The 23,078-nt window shown below is 39.7% G+C and overlaps 1 protein-coding gene across 2 annotated transcripts; it reads right to left on the bottom strand.

Moving 5' to 3' along the window:
- Positions 1-1,244: 1,244 nt before the first annotated feature.
- On the bottom strand, positions 1,245-21,851 carry C9orf72 (C9orf72-SMCR8 complex subunit). Of its 2 annotated transcripts, none has more exons than XM_063129200.1 (11): positions 21,796-21,851; positions 17,577-18,056; positions 14,263-14,322; positions 13,397-13,492; positions 12,330-12,394; positions 10,137-10,209; positions 8,933-9,049; positions 6,621-6,856; positions 5,632-5,689; positions 3,910-4,019; positions 1,245-3,813 (listed from the first exon to the last, which is right to left on the bottom strand). In XM_063129200.1, the coding sequence occupies exons 2-11, from the start codon at positions 18,018-18,020 to the stop codon at positions 3,627-3,629; spliced, it is 1,446 nt and encodes a 481-aa protein (XP_062985270.1). In that variant the 5' UTR covers positions 18,021-18,056; positions 21,796-21,851; the 3' UTR covers positions 1,245-3,626. The 2 variants fall into 2 exon arrangements, with proteins under 2 accessions (XP_062985270.1, XP_062985271.1); XM_063129201.1 differs by lacking the exon at positions 21,796-21,851 and adding an exon at positions 21,695-21,761.
- Positions 21,852-23,078: the final 1,227 nt, after the last annotated feature.

The raw sequence follows: 23,078 nt of genomic DNA, 5'->3' as shown, positions 1-23,078 counted from the left end.
GTCTGGCGCCTACACTGTACTTCTTTCGTCACCAGCTGAAGACCTTTTTATTCTCCCAGTATTTTAACACTTAATTTTAACTTAAATTTAAATTTTACTGTTCTAACTCTATTTTAATCTTATATCAATTTTGCTGCATGGTTTTATCCTGCTTGTGCTTTTTATACTGTAGTTTGTATTTGTGTTTTTAACCTGTTGGTTGTTTTATTATGGTTTTAATTTTTGTGAACCGCCCAGAGAGCTTCGGCTATTCGGCTATTACATAAAAATGTAATAAATAAATAAATAAAAATAAACATATGGCTGATGATGGGAGTTGTTGTCCAAAACATCCAAACAGCACCAGGTTGGGCAAAACTTCACTAAGGTCATCTTTGGAAGCCCACCTCTTGGTGAACTTCCAAAGGACAATCTCTGGAACACTCTTCCCAGGAAAGCTTCCTGGAATCTATTCATATGCCTTTTCAATTCCACATGGGGACCTTCTTATTTTCCCACGCCATTTATATTGTTTTTATGCCATAACTGGGATTCTGTGATGTCATTATTCCATTTTTATTTGCTTTTTTATGACTGATTTTATAGTATGTATTTGATTCATTAGCCATCCTGGAAACAGTAGCCAAAGAAAGTAGGCTTCTATCAAAGGCTAACTTTTTTGTTGCTAAAAGCTGGAATGACAGAAGTTACTGCCCTTCCTGCAACCTGTGAAGAGTAGATATGCAACATCTAAAGGAGATAGGCCTTAAACACCTTTTATCTATATATTTTGAGTGCTCAGAGGGCGTTCCACCTGCCCCCTTGCATGGCAACACCCTTTATCACATAGAAATAAGACGAATCAAGACTTTTCCAAAGAAGAGATCTTCTCTTGTCATTGCAACATTGCAGATGCTTTAGCACAGTACTAGCACTAGCCATCTGCAGCAATATCCCAGTCCTAACAGTCTGGAAGAGAACAAAATTAGCAGTCAGCATTGATATGGTGGGATATAAAGAATGGGATAGGCAAATTCAAAATGGCACAGGGAAGGGACTGGTGATGTTTTCCATCACATCTTATAGCACCTTCTAGAAGGGCTTATTACACTAGTACAGCCAGTGCTGGAAGTGCAGGGGTGTTACTTGTGAGGACTGGTATTGCAGTTAAGGGCTTATGGCAAATGAAAATATTAAAGATTTCATTACAATGTTGTTTTTAATAGCATAATTTTACCCTGAGCAATAAGATGTGCAACACGTGATATGGAGGTATTGATCTTTTATTATATTGTGCATGCATGACAAAAGTGCATTAAAACTTGGAGCAAGGTTTCAATATTTAGACATTCCATAGTGCTGGGAAAATGACACTATGATGTGTAGTAATGGCATTTGTCAAAATGCATCAAGCTACAATTAGGCGTATAATTCAATAATTTGGGCTGTGTGCAGCAATGTCTCTTGAACTTACTCATGAGAATTTAAAGCCACGCAAAACACAGCTAACAAGCAACATTAAAAATAGTTTGCCATCCTTAACATCCTATTCTGCAATTTTAAGAAAATAGCAAATAAACAGAGTTTGACGCATTACTAGATTATGTCAGCACTACCTCTACTTATTTTTTCAAGCACCTTCCCATTCAATGACCTAGAAGCATGAAAGATATAGAGAGACCCAGAATAGAGATTGGATATTATAATTCTTTCAAAACCCCAAAACCAGAAAGAGTCAACTTTAGTGTAAAACTGAATGTGTAAACAAAGAAAGAACAATGATATAAATACCCAATCAGCTAATTTAAAGTACAATCAGTGTCCAGTTGTATAAGCTGATTTTAAACACCAAGAAATTATCACATCATAAAATAATTTTCAGAAAAACATGTAATTATCTCAGTCATATGACAGTATTTATCACTTCAGTAATCTAAAAAAAATAACCAATACCTTATATTCAATGCACCGTGAACACACAATGCCACATAGGACTGTTAAGGAGCAATCCTAGGACCACCAAGATAATGTCTGAGGGGCCGTAGGATACTTCAGATTTCCTGATCTGAGGTTGGAGACAGCGCTCTGACCTCGCGTGAGGGAATTGGAGATCCACCCCTTCTCCCTCACAGCTGGCGTGGAAAGAACCCCACCGGCTGACCTCCAAAGTTGAAAACACAACCTCGGAGAAGGGGGAAAGGGGGTGTTTTTGTGGGAGGGGAGGAGACTGGAGAGGCTGCAATAACATTTTGCATTCTGACATGATAACTTCACATCTTAATAAATTAGAGTTAAAGGCCGTAATCCAGAGATCTATTAGACTCTGATGCACCGAGTTCTGCTCATTTTACTAATAGGGAAAGTTTGGCACTGATGATTTCCCTAGATGCAAAAGTTAAAGGGGAAACCCTTCCTTAGAGCTCCATGTGGTTACCTGAGTCAACACTCACAAGTCTTAACTACCGGATCACAATAGTTAACAGGTTTCCAAAAAAAGATTCACGTTACAGAATGCTAAGAATAGCTTTCAGAAAAAATATATATGACGTGACCAGTCAGGTTTAGAGATGTCTTTTTAACAGTGCATTTCCCAAAACATGGAGGAAGACAAAAATATTGCACTAAAAAAATATACCTGCATTTGGCAACAAGAACGCAACAACTAAATCAATTAAAAAGATAACAGCATGCAATGAAATATCAAGCACAAAACAACATGATGGCAATTTTGTATGCCGTAAGGACTGAAGAGTAAGACTGACATCTCAGAGAACAAGAATTTTGCCACTACAACCCTTCCTTTAATTGATTTACCCACCAACTTTGCTAAAACCAGCTGCCCCTCACCCCCACCGCCAAAAGTATAGGAGATCTAGGTGATTTGGCTTTTACTAGCAGCTCACAGAAAGATGGTTTTCCTAGGTTTGCTTTGAAGATTTACAACTGTGTTAGTCATTAAACAGTGCAACATGCTTGATGGTCTAACTAAACTAACAGAATTAATCGCTTGGCACTTGGGCAATAAGGAATGTGATTCATGATGACCTACCCTAAAAAAAAGCATTCTGCAGCATCACTTCCAACTCTGCCTGCTATAAGAACCCTGTTGCCAGTTTCATGTATGCTTACATGTCAAGTTCCTAGTGACTTTTGAAGGATAAACTTGTGAACAGGATAAAAAAATATGGATGACGCTGTTCATGCTATCAAACACACTGGAAGTGTTCATCTTAAAACTACGTTTGGCATTTATTTTGGAGTCCTCAGTCTCCAGATAAGAAAGGGACAGATATACCATACTGCCCAACACCACACACAAGAAGAAAAAGTGATAAATTCAGTGTGCTCTTAATAACCCATTAAATTAATCATCCTCTTTATTTTGTGGTTTTGAGTCAGCATTTAAACCACCCACAATAATATTTACTCTCACGATAAACGAAATGGAGCCTTTGATGCGTGCCTAAGTAAAACTGTCCCGGACTCCTAATAGCACGGCCTCCCTGTTTTTCTAAAGGCTGTAGTGTAGCCTCACATTCAGTTGTACAGGACAGCAGCACATGCTTATGAAGTGCAGTATTGTATTCCCTTTATGGATATCTTTGAAAAGCATTGTGGAGCTATACCAAACCACATCAAAAATGTCTTTAAAATGCCATTAGGACATCATGTTCCTGCACGCTAGTGTAGAAAGGTCGGCCAAATAGAAATGAATGTAAACCAGGCTTGATCTTCTCAGCTAAAGCCATCACTATGTTAAGATCGCCCTCTGCTGTTAAGTCCAGGTCTACCTTCAAGCAACGGAGAGATTTAAAAGGCTTTTTGCCTTTTTGCCTGTGGGTGGGGGGAAAAAAAGATGTGTTTAAATAGACTATATTTAAAACTGCACCAAGATACCTAACCCGCTGCTCCTTTCAGCTTTATACTTACGTATCATCTTCTATATATTTGATGAGAGTTAAGGCTTTTCTGTGAAGGACTAGAAGGAACTGTGCAAGGAACACACTCCTGAGAGACAATCCAGGTTTCAAATGAAAGACCTGTTAAAATTGCCACAAAAAGTTCAACCTTACATTTCACAAAGTGTCTCACTTGTTGGAGTTTAAGTGCCCCCACTTCCTTGCATAAATAACATTTCTATACCAGCAAGATACCCATTATGATGAGAGGTGGGCATGCAGTGAGCGAGCCTGTATACTATGGACACTCCTGGGGGATGTAGTGTATCTTCAAGTGCTGAGAGGCACACACAGACTCATTGCACTTCTCTGCAGAATCCCCCTCAACAAGGGCAGACAAGTCAGAGCCTGGAGGGGAAGGGTAACTTTCCCTCACTGCAACACTACTCCTAAGTGCAAGCACTTCACTTTCCTATAGGAGTGAATTTCAATTATTCTGTTATGGTGGCAAGGGTAAAAGGATGAGCACAGTGGCATCACTGGGGTAAAGATTAAACCTGCTTCCTAGCTCTGGTGATCCCAGTTAATGAAAACCAATCCTGCTCCCACCTTCTTAGCTCCAACTCAGATTGTTTCTTTGTTACACTAGAAGGGTTTGACAATGTTGGGAACTGGCTTTTATCAAGATAAATCAATATGAAACCCACCCAGATGTTTTAGGATAGAGCAAACCAGGGATGGGCAACCTCTAGCCCACAGTCCAAATCTGAGCCATTATGCCATTCCACTTGGCCTATTGGGCCTTGAGACAAAGCCTCTCCCCGAGACCTTCCTTGATGGGTGAAGGCGAGGGAAGAATAACGCAGACTTGGGATTCAGCCAGCACTTGGAGGAGAGGCCTCTCCAGAAGCCGAGTGAGTCCCTTCGACTGCTGCTCGCTGCCCCAATGAGGACAATGGGCAGTTGGGAAAGCTGGTGCGCAACCTGGATGGTGCCTGGAAGAGCTGCTCCTCCAAGTGCCTGCCAAGATGCTTTCTCTATACAGAAAGAGGCAAAACAGGCATTAGGGAGTGGGTGGAGGGAGCGCCCGATGCCGTGGCATCATCTGGCCTGCCAGATGGGTCCCAGGGGCAGTCCAGTTCCCCATCCGTGTAGTAAATAAAAAAATATTGAGATTTAAGCTCCAGCCTCTTATTTAACTTCAGTATTGCCAATGAAATAAGTAGTTTATTGACTTCTACTACTATCGATTAACTACAAGACATCCTAAAGAACAGCCTTTTCCCATTCCTTCACCACTTAGCTTTCCCTCACATTGTCAGTACGCTGCCACTTGACTTAACTATACAGTGCCAAATAGTTTTTCTCCCTATCAGTACATGTTTATTTATTTTATATTTATTTATTTATTTATTTATTTTATTTATTACATTTATATACCGCCCCATAGCTGAAGCTCTCTGGGTGGTTTACAACAGTTAAAAATGGTAAACATTAAAAAGTATACAAAATTTAAAAAAACATCAGAAACCTAAAACCAACAGTATAAAATCAACAGTATCCATTTAAAAACTACAATTCTGGGGTCCATTAAAAATAAACTTAATGTTAACATTAGCATCAGAACAACTCCTCTAAAAGCACTTTTTCCTTAAATACTTCACAAAAGGAACTACTCGAGGTTTTTAAAAAAACACAACAAGAACGATGTAATGCTTATCAGTTTCTACTAATTCGAATGAACATCAGTTACCTGATTTAGGAAGGCTTTTACTAGTGTGTCTTGGTGCAGGACATCTTGGAAAACATTCCTGTAAAAATACAAAAGAAGGAAGCACGAAGTCATATGTTGAGTTTCAATACAACATGAAGATAAACTGGTGCCTGATAAGAAATGTGAATCTCTTGCAGCATTCAAAATCAAAACAACACTGAAGTGTCACTTTTCTTATGTGTGATACAAAATGAAAAGCAGGGCAAGAAAGAAAACCCATGCAAAATAAAACTGTAAAATTCCTTACTTATACAAGAAGAGACTGGATGTACCAGTTATAAATAAGAGGGCTGGTTTACACATGCACGTTCATTACTTTATATTATCATAGACCAAATGCCAGAGAAATTTCATGTCTCCTCCCATCACCTCAAGCACCATGTTTTTCAATGGAGTCAGTTCAAACATTCAGCTGCAAGCATTCCATTTACATACACATAAGAACCAGTCCCAAGTGCTGAATTAATTGTATCAGAAATCTAGCTGATCACTTCTTTCTGATAGTAACCAAAACTTGTAGTACAGGTTAACCACTTTGATTTCCAACTTCTTACATCATCAGCCTCTCAAATAGGAGCTTAGAATAAGGTACGGAGAAGAGAACCTCTATACCAGTGGTTCTCAACTTTTCATATCTTATGTTCCACCATCACTCTATCAAAGAACATGGATCCCACCATGATAGAAACAAAAGGCCCATTTTTTCCTGAGAACGACATTTATAAATTCACAGGCTTGTACAAGCCTGGGTAAAAGTATTTAACAATAATTAGTTAATTCGATTTCATTTAAATTCCATTCAATACACGTCCACTTAGGGTATCCCGAGACTAACTCTCTTTACCCTTCCACCTATGTTTTCCATATTTCTAAGTGTGCCAGGCTGTAAATGAAAGCTGCTAGGGTTACCAGGGAAAGTTTGGCTCCATGGATTTTACGTTCTCTGTCAATTCTAAAGGAATACATACAAGTCAGGAGTGAAGCTTTCATCTGTATGGATAATGGTATCCTGAGCTATCTCTTCATCCGAAGTGGCTCTCCAAAACGCTGTTAGCTCGGATCTCATGTACCGCCGCTGATTATAGATATGTTCATGACATGGAGGCATCTGTTTCACTGTGTTGACATCTACATCTATGTGTGTGGTGGGATACGGAGCATACATCACTTGACGGAAAGGCAACACAAAACTTCCAGTCACATCCTGCCACAGTGAAAACAATTAGTCCCCTAGTTACTAAAAGAAAGTTACAGGAATTAAAAACTACAAGTCACCATCAGATAATGATTTCAATGATTTCTTCAGAATAACTGTCATAATATGCAACTCTTATGCAAATGTGACCATTAATTTTTTTTTATAAAAAGCTGTCACACTGAGTTTGTCTTCTGTATAGAGAGCATCCAAGATCTTACAGTTCCATACTCAGAATCAAGATTCATTTTTCAATGAGAGTTGATTCCTAGTACGTGGGTTAGGATTGCAGCCTCAGACTGCAATCCTATGCACACTTATGTGAGAATAAGCTCAGTTAGATACAATGGGACTTACTTCTAAGTAAAGAAGCACAAGAGTGCACTGTTAAATATAGAACAGCTGGGTTAGGAGGTCTTTCCTTTCTCAAACTGCATTCTGCTCCCACAGACATCAATAGGTGACCTTAGATTGCAGGTTCTTGATTCAAACAGAATCAAACCCTTTATAGAAAACTCAGAAGGAAGTTCTACTGAAATAATTTCAACTTATTTTCAAGTAAATACATTTATGATTGGGACTTCAATTTCATGTCACGGGTCGCATGCGGTGAGATAAATCTTATTACAGAGACGAGAGCACTGCAGTAGGAGGCATGTTTCTCTCAGTCTCCTAATTCTGTGTACAATACATCTGAACGAAGTGCTAGACAATAAGATCGGGATGGGCAGCTGTTCAACCACAAACATTACACACTTCCTCGTGACAAAGCCACAAGTAGCCCTTCACAAATCTGTTAGAGAAGGAAACAGAACTGGGGTTGTAGCGTTGTTCATCTTAGTACCTGTTTTCTTTCTTCCAGTATGTTTACTCTGCAATGACAGCTTCTAAAAGTTATCTGTTGAATTTGGTCTACGCAAGGCCTGAACTTCATTTGCCTTGCATTTAACATTTTGTTGGCAAGTTTGATTGTTTATTTATTTATATCCTGCCCTTCCACACAAAGGAACCATTCGCCATGGCACCTGTGGGGACCTACAACATGGCCTGTGAAGCTCTCTACTCCCTGCCCCCACTTCAAAAATGTATTTTTAATTAAAAACCTGAAAACGGTTAGGGTGCCGGGTTTTCCTTCCTGCTCCTCAACTTATTGCTGATCAGCTGTTCACCAGGTAGGAATAGGAAGAAAAAGTTGCTTCTTGACCTCCCCTCCCTGATCTTCTTTCATCCCCTTTTGCTCTCTCTGACACCCACCCACCTCTCAACCTCTACCCCTGCTATTTCTCCCCACCTTTCCTCTCTACTTTTCTACCTTCCATAGCCTTTCTCTTTCTCTCCCTTCCTAGCCCTACCCTTGCTATTCCCACCCCTACTTCTTTACTTTGCTGTTTCTCCCCCTTCTAGCCTCTACACTCTTTCTCTTCCCTTTATCCCTTTGTGTTGCCATTTCCCCCTCCCTCCCAGCCTCTAGCCTCACTATTTCTCTCCCCACACTTCTTTTGACTAGCTAGGCCCCCACAGCAGCCATTCTGTGACAAGCCACATCCCATGGGAGCTGTTTCATGGTAGCGCCCATAGCAGCTCCTCAAACTCCCAAATATACCCATGGGCCCAAAAAGTTGGAGACCTCTGCATTAAGGTGTTCCTGGTATGAGACGAAAAGAAAAGGCAATAGTTTACTTTTCACCCTCCTAGCTGTTAAACAAATAGGAACACGCAGCGTCCCAAGAAATCAGCACCAGCAGTCTCACACACTTGGAAGTGGTAATTCAGACAAGGACTGAAAACTATGTTTACTTTGTCATGCTGGATAAACTCCCTACAACTTCCTCACCCTGTCAAAAAGCCTGCTAGGTGGTCTGTGTATCAATGTACTTAAGTAGAAGCTGCCTTTTAAAGGAAAAATGCAAAGTGGAAGAAACCATCTAGGAAATTCTATTCTGCTAGATACGACATGAGCCAGAAACAGGGCAGTTATAGACATAATGATGCAAAGCAAAAGAAAATTGATAAAAGCACAAAAAAGTCTTCTTTTAATTAGAAATGGACTCATGTTATTGGCTTTGACAGAACTGAGGACCTTACCTTGAGCAATCCTTGCACAAAGAGACCCGACTCATACTTGAAGGAGGTTTCATCTCTACAGAGCCTAGAACATTTCCGTTCTGCCGAAGTGAGAAAGAGGCACAGTGTCCGTACTATCTGCAATACAAAACCACTATAATACTACAGGCAGGGCAATTCAGCAAAGATAAAAACTTGCCATATTGTTCACAGTGATACTGCACAGTTCATTGGGCAATCATTTCCTGTCTGTTACTCCAAATGTTTTTTCCAGTTATAGGGAAACCTCATCTGCCCAACATACAAACTGCATATTCTGTTGCTAGAAAAAAGAAACCGCTTCTAGCTAATCTCCTGCTGTTGGATTGCCATATATACTTAAAGGTTATTGTCCAAGACATCACCACTGGAGAGCAACAGTCGACCACACTGCCATTTTGAGACAACAAGCAGTATCCAGTGATGTCATTGTGCTAACGCAAATTACATTGTGCTAGTGTAAAGCACCTCTAGCACAACACCAATAGCATTAGCTTGCACAACATATTTTTTGGGGAATCTAAAGCTAAAGTTATTGGTATTGCCCTACAGGTCCCTTGTGCTAACCCAGCGCAGTTTGCATTAATGCAATGTGACATTGTTGGATAATGCCAATTTTAAAAGTCCGCAGGGTGGTGTCTTTTTTTTTTTTTTTTTAAAAAAAGAAGAGGCTGAGTGTTACACTCCGCTGTAACATTGCAACAGAAGCAAACATATAGTTCCAGTTCAGGCATAAAGCCAAATCACAGTGGGCCTGAGGCTCATGAGCTCACTGCTTCCCAACATCTTCTTTACATGTGAGGGGAGACACTTCCATTCAGATGGTTCTACCCAATGTTAATCCTACTTAGAGAATACAACCCAGAGTTTACAGCCAACATTTCCCATTTTGTTCAAAGGTGGGAAACTGGTTTGTTCATACCACACTTTGTTCATTAACAACATTTAGATGAAGCAGGAACCTGCAGTTTAATTTTTTATTATGATTTTGCCTCCAACATCACAGTAGTGAATTTTATAGTTGTCAAGGGAAAAGCCAGCAATTCTGGCCAGTTTCCACCCAGCATTTGATATACCTTTGGCAACAGAAGAAATCTAATGACTATCTGCCAGTTCCATGATTTTAGCTAACATGTTACGTTACCCTGCTAACTTGTATTTTTCATAATCTATAAAAGACAGTTACCTTATTAACTTTTTCTGGACTGCTTCCTACAACAACTGAGCAACCACATGTCTGCAGGTGTGAACTAATGGCTCTGCAAATTAAACAAACAGTATAAATATTTTAATAGAGTTGTACATATGGGAGCTGAAAAAACGTGTAGATTTGTAACAGTCCATTTTATTGATATTAACATTTCTAGATTTGATAGATGGTTTGTACTAAAATCAAATGAAAAGAACCTAAACTACATGGCTATCTCAGCCATCTGAAATTAAATTACTACAAATTTATACACTATGACTTCAGACAAAAAATATCCAAAACAAAACATTAGAATTACTCAAAAATATGAACCTATATAAAATGGCAATGATCTGAAGTGAATTTTTCACATGCATGTGAATTTCCATAAGTAATGTTTAATTTGCTCATGCTATATAGTCTTAACTTTCAACTTGTTAACAAGGCTGAAAAAGTTTCCAATTTATGGAAGATGTAATATTTGGGAGAAAGCAGTGTTAATAGAATGACTTGCCTTGTTCCTGGTGATGGGCTAGTTAAATCTAGTACAAGTGCTGTTAACAGGCTTTGGCTGATTGGCTTCCATGGATGAAAATGGGATCAAAACCAAACTTTGAAAGTAAATGTCTTTTTACTTGGACAGGGTTATTATGAATGCTCTCTCTCTCTCTCTCTCTCTCTCTCTCTCTCTCTCTCTCACACACACACACACACACACACACACACACACACACACACAGAATGAGTTACTAATATGACAGAATGAAAAAGTACTCTTCTTTCAAGAAGTAGCGTTGGCTTGCCCAGCCTTACTTTACTGCAAATCCAAGGTATTATAATGAAATTAGTCAAGTTGTAGCTTTTGATGTGAGGAAAGCAACTTTTTACCCAGAAGGCAGATGTCAAAGGTGGGGTGGGGAAGTAGGAAACTCAGCCCTTTTCAATTCAGTGTCATAATCCATGCCTCAACATAATCCGTGCCTTAAGTACTGATATTTTCTGTAAATTTGCACTGGCTGCATTCACATGACATGGCAACCCACCCTGCGAATAAGCTACCGTGGGACCAACAATCTGGCTCACCATGGGTTGTTCTCCCCCACTTTCACCCTTGCTCCTCCACCTGGTATCCCTGTGTCCTGCATGGCAGAACACATCTTGTCTGCCCTTTCTGTCCCCCTTCCCACTCCAATTGCGACCCCTTTTTGTTCCCCAGCTTCTTTTTTGGACACAGAAATTAGCACAAATGGACTCATTTATGTGAATGAGGAAGATAGAAAGATTAACAGATATATTTTTTTAAAAAAAGTAGAGTTTGAGTGAAACATTTCAGCTTCCATCATTGTCAGTAGCTGTGCTGCTTAACTGATACCAAGGAGCGGCAATTTGAAATACTTGGAGATGATAATTCCTTAGGAGGAAAAACAGAGACATTATTGATATAATGCTTATGAACTTTCCTCCAGATTAAGGCCATTTGGACTAAGAGTTCTGAATCTGTAGATCCAGAAGATTTCCATTTCATCTCCAGGAATTCCAAACTGCAAGTCCTGGTGTCCATTTAACAGCACAGCTACCGATAATAGCAGAACCTGAATCATCTAGCTCTAATAAAATAATCTATTGTTAGTCTTCCTTTCTTACATAGTTTACCTTAAGACTGACTACATCCATAATGGATCCAGAGCATCCTTGTTGCTTTGCTGTTGTGCCGCTTTACACCGAACCTCCCCACCACTCTCTATATTTTTGGTCCCAGAAATTTGTGCAAATGGGACTGTAATTTAAAAACAAAAACAAATTCTGGCCTTTCAGTGGTGCGCCAGTGTGCACTTACAGCTGTCCAATATGCATAGCCTTGCCTTGTCATGCCAATGCCCTTCAGCTGTCCAAGGGAGTGAGGAAACATCAAAGGAAACAATATTACATAAAGGCTGCTTTCAGCTCCCTTGACAGGTGTGCAAAGTAACCATTCGCAGTAACCACAACTGCTTGGAATGAGTGCCATGAAAGGATCATCTAGCTAAGAGGCTGATATTGTGTCTCCCCCACTTCAGGTGCACCTACTTCCTCCTTTTCTGAACTGTTGCTTTTTTCATTCCCCAAGCAAGTTACCTATCTCCTCAGTGCTTCCCCAAATTTCAGCAATGAAAAGACATTTCTCAAAAGGATAATAAAAACTGATCATACTTCAGGAGGAAGCCTTCATGACAGCTGTCGCCAATATCATCATCACTAAGCATTGTATCACTTATCTGGAATGTGATGAATACAAGTAGGGGAGAGGATTAGGTTATGATGAGCTCCACCATATGAAAACATATTATAAATTGTTCAAAGACTTTTAATGTAAAAATTAAGAAGTCACACAAATAAAAAAAATATGCAGAGTTAGACTTCTTTTACACCCTTATCTTCCAGGAGCCTATGAGGTCACAATAAGCTCCAAACTTAACTATCGTTCAAGCAAGTGGGAGAATTTTCTGCGATTATATCCTTAATTTATCCAAATGACATTTCAAACCCTGACTCTGCCCTCCAGATGTTCTGGATTATAACTCCCAGCATTCCTGATCACTGGCCATGCTGGCTGGGGCAGATAGGAGTTGAAGTCCAAAATACCTGGAGGGCACCAACTTGGAGAAGGCTGCACTAACCTGTGAGCAGCCCCTGGTTAGCCTTATGGTTAAAGATAGGACAGACAGAAGCCTTCATTAAGTGGGAAGACTTAATATCAGAGATGGAGCAAAGCACACTATTCTAACACTAACTCCCAGATTCAAGTCTGCAAGAAACCAAGTAAGAATAAGTAGTACACGTAAGATGTTTTGTTTTGTTTTTTAAACTGACTGCATCCATTCTTATAAGCTTCAAACTTATATATCATACTCATATCAGTGTATTTTCTGGCTGATACCTGAGTAACCTGGTAAAAGATACTCTAACATCCTGAAGATCTTACCTTTGGACTCTCCCTAGATTTAACATTTTACCCAGATATCATGAATTACACTTGTGATAAATCTTTGCATTTTAAAAGCTACATACAGATAACAAGCAATTTAGTTAAGGTACAGTTTAAATTTTTTTGCTAGAGATACATTTACAAGTCATGCGTTGGCATCAACTCTGCATTGCCAAAAAGCTAGAAGCATATCAATTTATGATCTGTAATTTATTTCACCAAAGCTGGTTAAAAAACAGAAAAGAATGGAAGAGCAGCTTCCTTTCATGATGCAGCTAATGTAAGGACGTACATCTATTTCTTCTGCAACACTGTGTGATTTCATAGATGAAAGGAGTTCCATTACAGGAATAACTTCCCCCGTCAGCATTGGAATGATGCTCTGGCCCTGTGCAATAAATAAGCTTTTATGAAATAAAAAGCAGAGTGTACGCTTCAAGAACAGAACATGAAAAGACTGAATAGTTTTTGAAAAGAAAAAGAGGAATACCAGGGAAATAATCAAAGATTAATTTTCAACACAACCACCAGAAAAATAAGAAAATAAAACCCAGAATATGATTTCAAAACTGAATTAATAAGCTTTTATGCTAGACTATTCACTAACACTAAATTGTCTGGAACAAGGCAGTTGTAAGATTAATGATCTTATTAATTACAGTGTTTCCCAGAATCAACAAGGGCTCACCCAGCCAGATATAGCTCAAGGTCTGCATTATCAGTTATTCTGCCTGACAGATAAATGACCAAGTAAAACCTTCCATTTTGACAGGAGAGATTGGTAGTCTAGTCAATCCCATGAAACAAGCACTTTTAAAAACACCCATAATTCATCTAAGTGGTTTATGCACATTGGGAATATTATACTATTCAGATTTCTACTACACTCTAAAATGATACGTAGGAGGCTGGGGGAAGGAGAGGAGAGGTGGTTTCCCCTTTCCCCATTTGCTCAATGTTTCTATCACATCTTCATGCACTTTGTTTTCTTATATAAAATTTCCAGGATATCCAGAAGAATCAGCTGTAGCAATGTCTATAAGTAGGTATGATCCAATAGGAAAGTAGCAAGCAAGTTCTTAATCCTCTCCTGGAAACCAGTGGGGAGCAGGTCGTAAATGCTTCACATGCACCCAGTGCTACATGCTTCATTCTTACCTGATCTTCCATTCTCTCTGTGCCTTCCATGGCAGCTTTCTGGAAATATTCTTGCCTTTCCTAGGGAAGAAATCAATTTTGAGCTTGCTTTTATGAAGAGGTATCTGATCCACAACCCTATTAAGCTGAAGCATTTCAATAGGAACATATTCATATTCAATTCTAAACACACTGAATGGGAGAGTGTGTGGTGAACCAGACAGGGACAACTGTGTTTAGATCATGGCTCAGCCACGAAGGACAGTCTGAGTGGACCACATCTTGGTCTACTCAGATATTTTCAAGATCAGAAGTTAGCTCCCCTTCCTTTTGCCAACTGTCCACTTCAAATGCCCCCTCTGCTGCAATCACATTATCTTGACACATGCTTCTTGAGGTTTATATATTATTTATAAACCCTTTTGTTCACTATACCAGTGAACTAGCAGAGTTGCAGCGGTTCTTAACTATGAAAGTCAGCAAAGACCAAATTAACTTCAAGACAGAGTCTGTTTTGTTTGGTACAAAAATAAAGTATTTTACTGATAGAATATAACACAGTTTATGGCAATACAAATTTACAACAACATACTCACACACTTGGTCATACAGATTACAGCAAGGCTCACAACAGCAGAGAGAGAATATTTTAATCTGGTTACAAAGCTCCAAAACTCTCTTTATATACACTTCCCTGAACAAATGATGAAACCACTAATTGGCAATGGCAAGACAATTAGACTTTTGCATCATCCCAATAATTCAATAAAGTCCAGCTGCAAACTTGACCTTTAAGCTGATTGACTGATGCTGAGTCTTCAGTTTCTTCCAGGTTTTACATGCTTGTACAAAGATATGGAAATCACAAAAAACCAGTCCTAATTCAGGACTCCCAACACCCCTTCTTTTTTGGGTTTTCCACTATTTCTCCACGTTACAACATTTGTACAGTTAATCACATTTTTAGCCCTCCCTGAAACCTAACGTTTCACAAATCTCCCAATGTTTGATGGCTCCTAACGGTTTTGTAAAGACGTCTGCCAAATTATTCTGGGACTCACAGTAGGCTAACTTCAATGTTCCACTAGCTATGTGTTCTTTGACATTATGAAACTTGATAGCTATGTGTTTAGACTTTATCTTTAGGATTTCTGAATTCGCCAATGCAATTGCTGCTTGGGAATCACAGAACACAGTTACAGGCTTTGCAACATGGATTTTGAGGTCCTTTAATAATTGCAATAGCCATGTAATCTCACCACAAACATCAGACAGTGCCCCATACTCAGCCTCACATGAAGATATGGCCACTGAAGCTTGCTTCCTTGACTTCCAGGATATTGGGGCTTTTCCAAATAATAGAATATATCCAGACGTGGATTTTCTATCTTCCGTACAGCCTGCCCAATCTGAATCCACATAGCACAATAAATCTTCATCGGGTGGGTCTGTAACAACTTCCCACAGCCCTTGGTTCCTTAAACTCATTTCAATCTTAAATGACCAAGTAATATAATTTGTGTCTGTGAGTTGTTCCATTTGTGTATTCATTCCTATTTGAAGTGCCATAACTGCTAATTGGTTGTTTTTTCAACCCTTGTGTTATTTGAATTTCCTTTTTGGGAACTGACCGGCTTAACAACCTCAGAATCCCTTTTCAAATTCAAAAATAGCCTTCTATCAGACAGCGTGTGACTTTGCAAGACAAAAAGCTTTTCAAAAAAGCCTCTTCCTTTGTCTAAATCCCAACGTTCTTTAGAAAAAGCAACGCTCCAGGGCAATTAGTCAACGCACGGCTTCTCTGTCTTATCAGGTCCTACTGTTTCTCTGTTAAGAACTAGAATTATGTCCAGACTGTTACTGGGCCCATAACCTCTTGAGGTTTATATATTATTTATAAACCCTTTTGTTCACTATACCAGTGAACTAGCAGAGTTGCAGCGGTTCTTAACTATGAAAGTCAGCAAAGACCAAATTAACTTCAAGACAGAGTCTGTTTTGTTTGGTACAAAAATAAAGTATTTTACTGATAGAATATAACACAGTTTATGGCAATACAAATTTACAACAACATACTCACACACTTGGTCATACAGATTACAGCAAGGCTCACAACAGCAGAGAGAGAATATTTTAATCTGGTTACAAAGCTCCAAAACTCTCTTTATATACACTTCCCTGAACAAATGATGAAACCACTAATTGGCAATGGCAAGACAATTAGACTTTTGCATCATCCCAATAATTCAATAAAGTCCAGCTGCAAACTTGACCTTTAAGCTGATTGACTGATGCTGAGTCTTCAGTTTCTTCCAGGTTTTACATGCTTGTACAAAGATATGGAAATCACAAAAAACCAGTCCTAATTCAGGACTCCCAACAATGCTCCTGAATCTGCTTTCTGAGGTAACATGTAATCTCATCTTAATACCTTGATAGAAATAAGTAATTCAAATAAAAATGGGAATGATACATTTGTGGAGTGAATGGGTAACAAACGGATGTTTCCTATATGGGCAGAATCTCAAGAGGTGTTCTTTTAATTAAAAATATGTGCTACTGAAAAAAACGTTATGGTACACAGTCTAGCAGGAATCTGCATTCACATGAAGAAACATTGGTACTGGATATGAAAATCTACATATTGCTGAGCGGAAGTATAAAATGAGGGACATATTAATAGTGTATCCACCAAGACAAGGATATTTATTTATTTATTTATTTAAGGATTTTTATGATATGTAAAGCAATCCAAATTAAAGCAGCTTTATAAAATGACAACACATTATATTTTGCAGCTTTTAGGCTGCAAGAGGATTTGAACTAATGAGGCATAAGCTATGTAGCTTCCGTTCATTCTGGTTTATAAAACATCTCTTAGGATTGAAATTTAACATATATGGTCTAAGAGAAGAATCTTGTCTGCTGTTTCCAGAAGATCAGAAACATACATTTTGCAAGACATTTCTTGCAAGTAAAACAAAACACAAAAGAACAAAACCCCACTTATTTCACTTTAAAGAGCACTATCCTATGGAAGGACCTATTGAACACAGTGGGGCTTACATCCAAGTAAACATGCACAGCATTGTGCTGTACACTGAAAATCCTTATTTAAACAAATGGTTAGGAATATTACCTGAAGTAATTACATTTTAAGGGAGTGACTTTGAATGAAGGCGTCAGGACTCGGAGGCCAAAGGTAGGATGGGGAAGAGTTTGAATCTACTTTGCTTGGTTTGTCACCTGCTGTCAATTACTATGCTTAACATGAGGAAAGATAGATTTTATGACTCAAATTGTTTTAAACAGACTTAAATGAAGAAGCAGCCTACCTTATGCATCCATATCCTTCCTTTCCTTATGATATGTGTCAGCCTGTCAACACATACTCTGTGAAGGGGAAGGTAGAAACCAAGCTCACTCTGTGGAAGTATTATTGATAGTCCATATGTACTTCTGTCCCCGTTCCAATTTCCATCAAAAATTAAGGACACGATAATGACTCCTTTCTCTGCCAAAACAAAAAACTTCACATCTATTGCGCCGCTCTCTGCATTACGAAGTATTTCTCCATTCAGAGTATGGTTTGCGAGAAATGTTATTTCTCCATCACTGAGAAGCTGCTGTTCTGTTTTGGGGGCCCAGATATGTCTGACCCTGGGTCCAAGAATGTTATCCCAGTATGCAAAAGTAGCAGCCAGTAATGGTGATTCTCCACTCAATGCAATCTCTGTCTTGGCAACAGCAGGAGAAGGAGGAGGACATAGGGCTGACATGGCGATCTTAGCTGTCACATAATCGAAATCTAAAACCTAGAAAATGAATATGAAGAGTAAAAGAGTCAGCATACTATAAACTCTGAGGTACAATTTTTAGCGCAAGTACAACTTATCTGTAGATCCCAGACTAGCATAGCGTCATATTAATGGCTGGATGAGGAAAAACAAACTGAAGCTGAATCCAGACAAGACAGAGGTGCTCGCTGTCAAAGGCCACAACCTAGGTTTGGAGGTGTGCCAACCGGTTCTGGATGGGGTTACACGCCCCCTGAAAGACTGTGTTCGCAGCTTGGGGGTGCTTCTGGATCCGTCGCTCCAAATGACAGCCCAGATAGATGCGACGGCCAGGAGTGCCTACTATCAGCTTCGGCTGATATGCCAGCTGCGCCCCTTCCAAGAGTTGGAAGACCTAAAGACGGTAGTGCACGCACTAGTAACTTCAAGGCTTGACTTCTGTAATGCGCTCTACATGGGGCTACCTCTGTGCCTAGTCCGGAAACTTCAATTAGTCCAAAATATCGCAGCCAGCCTGGTCACTGGTACACCTAGGGGTGACCACATTACACCAGTTTTAAAATCTCTTCACTGGCTGCCGATTAGTTTCCGGGCGAAGTACAAAGTTTTGGTTATTACCTTTAAAGCCCTACATGGTTTGGGTCCAGGCTACCTGCAGGATCGCCTTCTCCCGTACAATCCGCCCCGCACACTCAGGTCCTCTGGGAAGAATCCACTTCAGCTAGCAAAAGCTAGATTAACAACTGTTACCCAGAGGACCTTCTCTTCTGCTGCTCCCAGACTGTGGAATGGCCTGCCGGAGGAGATTCGTCAACTTGACAGTCTTTTAGAATTTAAAAAAGCAATAAAGACTGATCTATTCCGGCAGGCCTATCCAGTGAAATTAGAATGTTTTCAGGATGTTTTAATCATGTATGGTATGTTTTAATTCGTTTTAATGTGTATTTTATCTCATGTTTTTATACTGTTTGTTTTACACTTTGAATTGTTTAAGTTTTTGTGAACCGCCCAGGGAGCTTCGGCTATTGGGTGGTATAAAAATGCAATAAATAATAATAATAATAATAATAATCCATGTCAACAGTATGACTTTAATGAAGTTGCAATCCTATGGCTTGGGACCACAATACCTGATGGAACGCCTCTCCCGACATGAACCTACCCGTACACTGCGCTCAACATCTAAGGTCCTCCTCCGAGTGCCTACTCCAAGGGAAGCTCGGAGGATGGCAACAAGGGAGAGGGCCTTTTCAGTGGTTGCCCCCCGACTGTGGAATGATCTTCCCGATGAGGCTCGCCTGGCGCCAACATTGTTATCTTTTCGGCGCCAGGTCAAGACTTTTCTCTTCTCCCAGGCATTTTAACAGCATTTAACAACGTTAAGTTTGTTTTTAATGGACCCCAGAATTGTTGTTTTTAAATGGATACTGTTGTTTTTATACTGGTTTTTTATGTTTTTGATGGTTTTTAAATTTTGTATACTTTTAATGTTTACTATTTTAAATTGCTGTAAACTGCCCAGAGAGCTTCGGCTGTGGGGCGCTATATAAATGTAATAAAATAAATAAATAAATACTTCTACGTCAGTGTAACTAAGGGCACAATCCTATGCACATTTAGACAGAAAAAAGTCCTCCAACTCCTAGTATTCCCTAGCCAGCATTATAGGACCTGAGTAGCTGTAGGACGTTTTTCTGTCTAAACATGTCATGAGTCTTTTTCTAATAAAATAAAATAAAATAAAAATGTAATAAATAAAAACGTATTCAATGGGACTTATTTTTAAATAAATTATATTGTAGCTGTGCTGTGGTTTTAAGCTTTTATATTTTATAATGTGTTTTATGCTCAATTTTGTGGTTTTAATTTTTGTGAACCACCCAGAGAGCTTCAGCTATTGGGCAGTATAGAAATGTAATAAATAAATATGCATGGGATTGCACTATAAGCGGTATAACTGAAACAAACAATACAATGCTTCCTCTCAAACATGGGTCAGTAGTGGCATAAACATCTATTTATATATTATTCATCTATTGAAAACAAGCCAGCATGTAATCTCAGCATCAGCCACTTAATAAAAAAAGTATAATAGCAAAATAAAACAAAATGTTATTTTAAACAGATTTTTATGTTATACCACCAGCACGTGCATGAAGCACTGATAGAAATGGAAGGAAATCAGTTTCCCTGTCAATGGGTTTAAAGTTAAATTCATCCTGTTCTCTTTGTGTTCTGCATAAAAGCAAAGAATATTCACTAAGCTTTCTGTGTTGCAAGTGAGGAGGAAGACACAATTTTGAGGAAGTTTCATAATAATACGGGACTTCCATTTATTCAACATATTTCACAGCATAACATTGATTTTGACCTACGCAACAAATAGTCACGTTTGTACACAACCCTACGCATCTCAGTCATCAATCTGAAACAAACATGTATCAATATCAATTGAATTCACTTCCAAGAAATGAGCCATAAATGTTAAAATATGATGTAAAACTCATTTGAACCAGGAGATAAATACAAATGACAGAGTAAGAATTACACATAATAAGAATTCTGAATATGAAGAAAAGCTATGACAACTACATTTGAAGATGTAATAAATAATTTCAATGCTATTTTTCAGTTATCACCCGTGAAGTTATTTTAGCCTTGCATTTTCAGATTGCATGATCGAAACTTCATAAAACATGTTGTAGTGTACCATATACCTTGGAAACTAGAACCTGAAAATTAAAATTGCCATTCAGGGCAATGTTCTACATTTCAAGTCTTCAACCTCTGCACCCTTTTAAGAGGGGCAGAGTGAAACAGACATTTTTATTTTGAAGAGGGAGACTACTCTTCTCTGCCTTACAGGGGACCCATTTGTTCCAGTTAGCACCAAATGTAGATCCAAATTATTGCTGGCATTTATTTCTTTAAAGGGAAAATTGACATGTTTTCTTTGACCCTTCACTCTTTGGTGCAACTATTTTGTACTTGGCACAATCAACCCAGTTAAGCCTGAACCCGTCCTCTATCCCTTCTTAAGACTGTGAGAAGCAGGAGTATTTGCTGCTTTTCCATTCAGCCCTAAAACTTATTTCTCTCTCTCTCTCTCTCTCTGCCCCCACCATCTTCTAGTCCATCCTGGCGTCCTTGAGATGTTTTGAACACACTGGTACTAAAACAGAAGGGCACCCAGGCATAAAGTGCCAACCCTATAACATGGATTTGTTCCAAAGGGAGGGGTGTGTGTCATACATTACAAAATCCAGTAAATGCAGACATACAGCATCCCACACAACGTAGGTCAACCTTCCCCAAGCTGGTGCCCTCCAATGTTTTGGGGCAACAATTCCCACGGGCCATGCAGGCTGCGGCTGATAGGATTCATAGTCCCAAACATCTGGAGGGCACGAAGTTGGGGAAGCTGCCCTGTATTGAAGAAGAGCTCTGGAAAACTTGAGGGAGAGAAAACATGATTACGCTACTTTGAGCTGTTGCCGGCCCCCGGCCCCTCCATGGGATCTGCACGGCTCCCTACAACTGCCGTGTGTTAACTGGCGTATATATCTCGCCATGCAGCCCTTGTGAACTAAACTGCCTTGAGAGGGGGCCTAAGGGGCCCAGCAACTACCGCGGCTGTTCGGGGTAAACAGACTCACCCACCCGCAGGCAGTAACGGAGAGGCAAGAGCGCCTTCCCGCGCCATTACCTGAGGGAGCCCCTCCGTGCCGCCCCCTCCCTCATCACCCTCCTTCCTCACCTGTGCGCGCAGCCGCCGCGACAACTGTCAAGCACAACAAGTTAAGCCCCTCCCCCGCCTCGCTCTTCCAAAAGTGCATTTAACAGGACCACAGGTAGCCTCTCACTGCGCGTGCGCGTTGCCCGAAGTTCTACGCTTCGCAACAGATACGCTCTTGCGTTCTTTTGAGAAAAAGGGGAGGGACGTAAAGCCGGAAAGAGGAAGAGAGAGAAACAGTCTCACTTACCTCTCACTTCCGGTCTCCTACTTGCAGTGATTTTTCGTTTTCTTTGCATGCGGGCAGGAGAGTGGTGGAGGCGTCAAAATAACAACCTCAAATCACAGGCGCAATTGTTTAGAGATCCCCTCCCGTTGCTTTGAACGGCTCCTCTCCCGCCCCTCAAGAAAAAAAGGAACAAAATAAGCAAGGGTGTTACTTTTCCCAGGACTCTTCCCTACTTTCGTCCCCTTCCTTCTTTAGGCCAGGCTCCTTGCCGTAAAAAGCCTTTTGACGCGACGCAACTGAAATGATAAGGTGCGGTGTGCAACTGCGGAATTTCTGCATATCGTCCAGATTTTAAAGTTTGAATGGGAGCCTGCAACCCTGCCCTTGTTTGAAATAATTGATTTTTTTTCCGATTTGCTTAGTAAAGATTTATATACTTTAAACATTGACACCCCAACGCATAAATGTGAACTTTCAAACAGAATAAATCTAGCAAGGAAAGGGCATTAATACCACTTCCAGAACTCACGTCCCCGCACATGGAGGCTTCTACCACAGGGAATCGGAAGTCTCTAGAAAACCATTGAGAGTGTTCCGCTTTAATTCTGACGCCTATTCGGTGTTTTGACTCTAGGCAAGCGTGCAAAGAACACGCAGGCGCGTCTTTTGTGTTGGTTTTCGGGAGGAGGATTCTGCTGTCTTTCGTACCCCTTCTGTTTGAGCGAAGGCTTAGAGCTGATAGAATGAATGAATTCCTTTATTTGCATCAGCCACAGCCCTTAGCATTTGAAATGAGATGTACAGAAGAATAAAAGCAAGATTGTGCTTGACCAAAATTACACAAGTTGCATTCTAAAAAATTACATTAAATACAAATTCCAAAATTAATACAAGTCTTTACACATAAAATAAGAATAAGTAAATAAAACAAACAAACTTTTGTTAAGCTGATAGAAGAAACGCTGTAATCGTAGGACGCCCAACGCATCAACCTGCGTCAGAAATTCCCCCAAGCATTTCTAACTGGGAGTAAAACATCAATAAAAATAAATGAATGGAGAATTTGCTGTCCTTCCAT

The sequence above is a fragment of the Elgaria multicarinata genome, chromosome 6 (genome assembly GCF_023053635.1).
Source record: "Elgaria multicarinata webbii isolate HBS135686 ecotype San Diego chromosome 6, rElgMul1.1.pri, whole genome shotgun sequence".
Taxonomy (NCBI): Eukaryota; Metazoa; Chordata; class Lepidosauria; order Squamata; family Anguidae; genus Elgaria; species Elgaria multicarinata.
This window is presented reverse-complemented; position numbering and strand designations above follow the sequence as displayed.